At 29.4% G+C, this 8,278-nt stretch overlaps 1 protein-coding gene across 1 annotated transcript; it reads right to left on the reverse strand.

Annotated features, from left to right (window-relative positions):
- Positions 1–674: 674 nt before the first annotated feature.
- On the reverse strand, positions 675–7,792 carry LOC102604262 (probable receptor-like serine/threonine-protein kinase At5g57670). The gene is made up of 10 exons (XM_006343636.2): positions 7,621–7,792; positions 6,932–7,086; positions 6,213–6,331; positions 5,804–5,931; positions 4,943–5,326; positions 3,998–4,252; positions 3,328–3,485; positions 2,205–2,420; positions 1,008–1,157; positions 675–912 (listed from the first exon to the last, which is right to left on the reverse strand). Exons 1-10 carry the CDS (start codon positions 7,763–7,765, stop codon positions 766–768), a joined length of 1,857 nt encoding a protein of 618 aa, XP_006343698.1. The 5' UTR covers positions 7,766–7,792; the 3' UTR covers positions 675–765.
- Positions 7,793–8,278: the final 486 nt, after the last annotated feature.

Raw genomic sequence — 8,278 nt, forward strand, 5'->3', positions numbered from 1 at the left:
ATCAGTTAATTTACATGCATCGTGACTATTTTTCGGAGTGCCTACTATCTCTTACTAGTACAGGTACCAAGTAACTTTGTTCACCTAGAATTGAACAGATGAGAAGAAATCATCTCATGTTATATACATAATGTTATTTTTTCCCACATGAGATTGTGCATTTTTTTGGGGTGGGTAGGGGGTGGAGCGGGGGATAGTCGACTTGGCTATCGATGAAAAATCTAAAAGGTGTTTGCCGAGGTTTATAAGTTAGTCAAATTAACTTATAAATATATATTTTAGCTTATTTACTTAAATATCTTTAAAGGAAATACTAGTATTTAGCAGTAAATTGCTTATCAAACACATCAAATGTCTTTTATCAATTTAAGTACCTTATTAGAGTACTTTGATTACAAATATTCTCTACTCTTATGTTTTGATCTATTACACATGGCAATTTGCAATTGGGTACTAACCAAAAACCTATATATATATATATATATATATATTCAAATCATAATACATTACCACCAAAAAAATATGGTGCGGTGAATGAGATTGCGCCTCCCATAAATCAGAGGTCTCGAGTTTGAATCTTGAATATAAAGATAGGGAGTGCTTCTCCTCTAAATGAGGCTCTACGTGACGTGAATTCAAAATACTCAAGCTCTAATATAGTAACGGATACAGAGTGAAAAAAAGCCATAATACACTAAACAATAAGTGGAAAATCTATGGAAAAAATGAGGAAAAATAATTCAACATTATGATGAAAACTAAAGATTAGAAAAGGTCTTCTAAAATTAAATCAGAAGGAAGATCATATCCAAAAACCATTGAGTAATCATTAACTTCATCACTTGTAAATTTTGGTATTCTCCAACTTTTTGCTGCCTCAGAATCATCCCCATATCTCAACAATTCTAACACCTAAAATTAAGAAAAAAAATATAACCGATCATAATTTGTTTGAGACTGAGACATTATACTATATAACTAATCACGATATAAATATAGTATTTTACCTCAGTCGTTGACGGGCGCCATACTGAAGATTGTCTTACACAATATGAAGCTGTAAGAACCATTTTATGCAATTCGTCCATATTAAATTCACCCTCCAACTTTGGATCTGCTAATTCAATTAATTTTCCACCTTCCATCAAGGGTGTCGCCTTAAAAATAGAGAGTAACATTTTAGCAGTTAATTAGAAAAAAATATCGAATAAATTATATACATAACAAATACAAGTTTATAAATATCTTATCATCCTTCATATTTATTTATTTTTGAAAAAAATATCAAAATATATTTCTTGAAAAATTATAATTTTTAGATTTTTTTTTGCCTCCATTAGATCACACGTCATTTTCATATCCAACTTAGTAAGAAAAAAAAGGGTTAAAAAGACAAGCCAATGGGATTTTTCTGAGAGCAATTATTATTGTTATTAAATCTATGGACCAATATCCAAGATATTGTTGTCTTTTTCATTAGATTTTTTTTTCAAGAAATTCCAAATAAAGTAAAAATCAACAACAAACTATTTTTTCCGTTTTAATTTAGAGAACATATTTGACTAAGCACAAAGTGTAAATAGTATTTAATAAAGAAAGTACTTTTCCGTTTCAATTCATATGCGTACTTTTTTTTTTAGTCTGTTAAAAAAAACGCAACACGTACTTTCTTCTTTAGAAATAATTTTACTTTAAACTTCTCGTATTATCCTTAATAGTATGATTGATTTATAGCCATACAAATATATATTAATCGTTTTAAACTATAAGTTTTAGAAGTCATGTTTCTTTCTTTCTTTCTTAAACTGATACTACAAAAAAGAAGAAGTTGCAATTATTCGACGCTAATTTGTTCGTAGCTAACCAAATTTCATAATTATCCATCACTCAATACAATAAGTGTTGTTTAACTACAAAATTTATCCGATACTAGTTTCTATTTAATTAGTTGTGCACATGTCCCTAAAACTCCTCCACACAAATTGTGACAGGAGAAGTAATACCTTTGAAACTTGTGAACATAAACATACCATAACATCTTTGTAAGTGTAAATTTTTTTGAAACTTATGATCTTACATATGGCATAATATATGTATATGTGATTATAGAAGCTTTTTGCTAATACTAAAAATAAGGTTTAAATTAAATATTCTTTTTGAAATGAACTAAAAAAATAGCGTTAAAAGGAATAAATAAAACTTACCCATAAAAGTAGATTTTGTCTTGATGAGTCCACAGGCCTTCTACCAGTAATAATTTCAAGAAGAAGAACTCCAAATGCAAAAATATCTGTTTTTTCATCCACAATTCCATGCATGAAATATTCTGGTGCTAAATATCCAAATGTGCCCTCAATTGGAATTACAGCATGGTGTGTCCATTTATTTGGTAGCCATTTTGCTAGCCCAAAATCTGATATCTTCTCAAAAAAAAAAAAAAAGAAGATGAAAAATGATATATAAAAAAGAAGAAACTTTTCATTCATCTTTCTTTTTTTTTTGGTTTCCCACCCCCGAATGACTCTCGCAGTGCACAATTCGAATTTAGTCAGGGCTCTAATGTGGGCTCCGGACATCGGGTGAGAAATAAAAAAAATAAATCATCGTTCAATCTTCCATGTTGGTACAAAAGTAGAAATTATAGAGGCTAGCCACTTTTCGAAAAAATAATAATCAGTATTTGAAAATTCATTAAAAAATTAATCAGTTTTGATATAGAAATAAATATCACGATATTGTTATGTATTTTAAATCTATGACACGTATGACCATAGATTTTGAACTTAAAAAAAATGTGAAACTCTATGATAGTCTATTTTAAGAATATAAGAGGAAAAAAAAAGTAGAAGGGTAATGATTGCAGGAGCTAGCCACCTTTCGGATTAGTTTTTAAAAAATAGCCAATGTTTGAAAATTTGTTGAAAAATAATCATTTTTGATGTAGAAACACCATGATAATTATTGTAGAATTCGAACTTAAACAAGTGAAAAATTCAGGACATATTCATGACTTTATTTAATCCTTGACACTTACATTAATTTCAAACTTACGAAAAAATGAAACTTTGACAAAGTCTTGTATATTTTATCTACGATATTGTAATAGAATTTCACCTTTTTAAAAATTTGAAATTCATGAGACTAGGACAATATTATGGTCTCATGAATTCCAAACGTATCTATTTCTCAATGACTTTTGAATATTTGGTTATTTTTCAAATCAAGTTCGAAAATGGCTATTTTTTGAATCTTACCCGATAGAAGAGTTAGTAAATATACAGAAAGCCCGATAAAAATTGCGAAAAAAACATGCTTTATGAGTTGTACCTGTGGCTCATAGTCTGGTCCTAGTAGAACATTTGATGCTTTGATATCACGATGTATTATACGATGTTTACAACATTTGTGAAGATAATGTAAACCTCTAGCAATTCCAAGGGCAATTTTATATCTCATTGGCCATTCAAGTGATTTATTTGATTTTCCTACAAAGAAGCCAAAAAAAAAAAGTCAAAAATTGATGGTCAACGTAAAATGTTCCAAATCCCTTATATAATATATGTAAAAATTATACAATGTTGTCAATATTTGCAGAGGTGAAATAACGATTTATTAAACGCCATTACTTGGAAGGTATTATAAGTTTTAAAAGTTGAAAACTTGAATCCATCTGGTTAAAATTACGAATTCACCCCTAACAAGATCATGGTGTGCATACAAAAAACCATATATATATATATATATATATATATATGTAGAAAATGCTAGTAGCTAGCTAACAAATTGTTCTCCGATGATCTATCATTAATTTGTCCAATCAAATTTTAATACTGGATATGATTCACTAGCTGGTAGACATAGCAAATAAGCCAACAATAGTAATATAGTGGAACATGCATTATTCAACTTGATTAACGTGAATTAATTTTATTGTTTAACTACATAATCGATATAACTAGTATGAAATGAAAAGAGTAAATTAGGTTAAAAGGCATACCATGTAATGCTGAAGAGAGAGTGCCATTGGGATAGAATTTGAAGATGAGATAGAATCCATTTTCAATGCAATAACCAACTAAACTTGCTGTATTTGGATGATTAACATGGCTAATTACACCTAATTCCATTAGAAATTCTTTTTCTTTGTTCATATTATTGCTGTCTTTTGCTAATCTTTTTACTGCAATTCTTCTTCCATCTTCAAGATCTCCTCTATATACATCTGAGTATCCTCCTTGTCCCACTAAATTCTCTACAAAAAGAAGAAATAAATCAATGACATTTCACAAAATTGAAATTTTATACCATTAATTAATTAAATTCATGATTTAATTAAGGGGTTTATTTTCCTTCCCCAAATAATAATTACATCTCAGTCCCAAACATAATAATTACGTCTAGTCCCAAACATTATATATATCCTTACTATTTTATTTAGGTTCAACACATAAGGGTTGCGGTATACAATGCTTTGCAACGTGACCTTAATAAGGGTGATCTTGAACTTTTACCTAATCTCCCGCCGCATAGACAAAAATAACTTATGCACATAGTACAACTACAACTAATTATGCCAGATAGGCAACATAGATCATATTTTAAATTAATTTTGTTAACCGGAGTCAAAAGTTCAAGACTAATACCCTTCATTGTGTACTATTTTAAAGAAAAAATTTCCCTTAATTTAAAAAGCTAAACTTAGCCCATTGGACTAAGGGGGACATAATTCAAAGAGTAGCCTTAAAAGGCCATTTGGTCAAATATATGTATATAATTCATGTATAACATATGTATCATTGTGCATAAATAATATATAATCTATATATATATATATATCGATTAGAAAAATTTAACAGTAAATCTGTCGAGCTATTTATGTGAAGATCCTTTCCGAAAGAGGTAAAAGACATACTAATATATATTACACATGAAGAACACAAACCTGGATGGAAATAATTTGTAGAACTTGCAATCTCCGCATAGCTAAAACACTTCAATGGAGACATTGGTTTATTTTCCTCATTTTGAAATCTTGAACTTTTCTTCCTTGAGCTCGAATCAAAAGGTGAACGTAAAAAAGACGAAATTCGCCTCAATGGAGACATTGGTTTCTTGAAATGATCTTGTTGATATTTGAAATCCTTAGTCACTAATGATGATGATAATATTGAAGATTTAGTGATGGAATTTTCACCAAAACTTGAACTATTTTCTTCTCCTTCACAACCATTTAGTACAGTTCTTGGTGAATTCCTTGTAATAAGTTGTTTTTCTGAAGAAGGGGAATTATTTTCTTTAAGCCATCTTGTACTAGGTTGATGATTTTCTGCATACAAGTTTTATTTCTGACGTTAATTTCACGTATGACTATTGAAATTTATTCAGTATAATATAACAGTAAAATCACGAGTTTTTTAAAGTCACGTACTCACATTAAAATAAGAAAAGTTTATACACTATATAGAGGTAAAGTCATGGCACAATTATTTTTTGTCGCATTAAAATAACTGAATTGTATCAACTGTAATAGAATGGTAACGGAACTTTATCCACTATAACGATAGAAGTGATTTTACTGTAATAGTGGGTAAAGTCTATGACTTGTTATGATTGATAAAAGTTGCCTTTTTTGATGTGAAAAAAAAGTGTGCGATAGTGACTTAATTGTTATAGTAGGTAAAATTTAGTTACTTTGACGTGATAAAATATATAGTTCTGTGACTTTATTATTATTGTGATGAGTAAAGTTCAGTGACAATACGTAAAATCATCTTAATTTTTGTGTGATAGGAAACTGAATTACCTTGGATTCGAATGGAATTGGATTGAATGTTATGTGGTGGTGGTTGCCCTGATTTTCTAGCTACCACAACTAGTGAACAATTATCTGGAACTCTTTCACAACAATACTTTGCAATTGTGAATGGATATCTGAAAAATATATAAAAAATAAAAATAAATAACAATAAGTGTCTTTTAAGAATACAAAATACTAATAATGTGCAAATTTTCGATGAATATTTCTATCAGAACATCATCGAAAATGTGAAGCTGTCAAAACAATTTTCGACGAGCACAATTATGACAAATCTCATAAAAAGGTCATCGAAAATTCATGTGTTTCTAATAATGACATGCAAACGAAAAAAGATTATTTATTTTTGGTACTGTCAGTGTATCAAAGTTAATTTCTTAGAGTAAATTAAAGTTACCTGCAAGTTTTATTCTTTTTGCCACCAATGAGAAGATAATCAGCTGGAATACTTTTAGCCTCTTTAATTAAACCTCTCCCTGGATTAGAACTAAAACCAACTCTTGCCTCTAAACCTACCTGAAATTTTTTCAATAAATTAAATCAATAGAAATGACAAGACGTTTTATAATATTAATTGGAGTAAGATAATTAGACTTCTCGGATTTGAGTTTAGACTATAAAAAAAATCTTGATAGGTAGCATTTGACTTTATGTGACGAGAATCTGCGGTCTAGAAGCAAAATTGGATAAAGGTGAGTTTAGGTGGACAACATGGAAAATAAAGGTCAATATAGGGAATTTTTACAATGATCAACCCTAATGAAGTCTGGGATTGAAATGTAATTATTATTGTAATCGAAACGATGGAGAATAATTTCTTAAAACTTATAAAGCAAAAAAATTCTTGAAAAATACAAGTGTTATACCTGTTTATACAACAACAACAATATATCAAATTCAGTGTAAATGCACAAGTGGGGTACATGGTATAGAGAAGGTAGAGTATACGAAATTTTACAAGTGGGGTCTAGAGAAGGTAGATTTTATGGAGTTCTTGCCTCTACCTTTGAAAAGGTAGATAAATTGTTTTGAAAGATGTTCGACTAAACAAACATCGAAAAAGAGGCAATAGCAACAAATAGAAACAACAACAAGATAATAAGATTGAGAAGCTACCTGTTTATATTGACATGTTTTTGTAAATTCTCCCATCATAGAAATAACAAATGCTTTTGCCTTTCGAATTTGAGTTTGATTTTTTGATATAGATTGCCATTTCTTGCTTTCTTCTTTCCTTTGATCACCAAATCTCTTGCTTTTCTCTGTTGCCACTGTTTCATCAATGACCAAAATTTTTAAAAAGAAAATCAATACATTATACAAATTCTCGGATTAAAAAAAGCTACATTTTTTTTTGGAAAAACATAAAAAAAAAAAAAAAAAACTTGTTTTGCTAACTTTGAAGGACGGCTGCTTCCATGTTACATATGAGAATGTTGAAAATATTCCACAAAGAGATGTATAAAAATCAAGATCCCTCCTATTTTTATTTTTTTTTGTCTTTCTTTATCTTCTTTTTGATTGGTTTAAGAATAAAAAACATTTTAATAGAAGTCACACGTGTCATTCTCCAAGGGTCATTGTCACACTTAAGGGGGAAACAAACAAGAAAATATCACAAAATAAAAATTGTGGTTATAATTGAAAGAAAAATAAACATACTAACAATGTGTAGTTCTATAATTGTATACTTAGGATTAGCTAAATCTCTAATTTCCCAAGTGAGACATATCACACAATACAAAAAAAAAAATAATAACAAATTAAAATTGTGGCTATAATTGAAAGGAAAATATTAAACTTACCAACAATGTGTTGTGCTATAATGGTATCATTAGGATTGGCTAAAACTCTAATTGCCCAAGAAATAAGTTCTTTACTTTCTTCAACATCCAAAGAAATTCCCACAAGAATTTTTGATGGTTTATTAGTATTACTTGAAAAATCCATTTTTTGCCCCAAAAATGTTTTTTGTTTTGTTTATCACTTCTTCACTATCTTTTTTGTTGATGAACACATAGAATTTTAGAAAACTTGTGTAAGAGATATTTAAATGATTAGTGGTATTTATTAGGACTTGTGGTTGGAGTGGGACGGGGAGGGGGTGTATAGTGTGACCACCTTAGCTCATTCAATTATTCTTTCATCAGAAGCATAGGGAAAAAAAGTAGAATGTAACTTTTGGATTTAGCAAAGGTAAAGGAGTTTTTTGCATTTGATTTCTCTTGTTGCATAAGTTTTGTACATATTGTTTGGTAGGTAAAGTTGTGTGCCACTCAAATGAGTCATTCTTTTTACTCTTATTTGCCTTGCCCTCATGGAAAGGGAACATTCTTGGGTGGTGGTGGAGACTCTACTTAAAAAGTAATAAAAATATGCACATTTCCGATGAAAAGTTCACTGTGAATGTTTCTGATGACGAGTCAATTTTTGTTAGAATTAAAATAACGATCAATCTTTTAG

This window comes from Solanum tuberosum, unplaced genomic scaffold, assembly GCF_000226075.1.
Source record: "Solanum tuberosum cultivar DM 1-3 516 R44 unplaced genomic scaffold, SolTub_3.0 scf00047, whole genome shotgun sequence".
Lineage (NCBI taxonomy): Eukaryota > Viridiplantae > Streptophyta > Magnoliopsida > Solanales > Solanaceae > Solanum > Solanum tuberosum.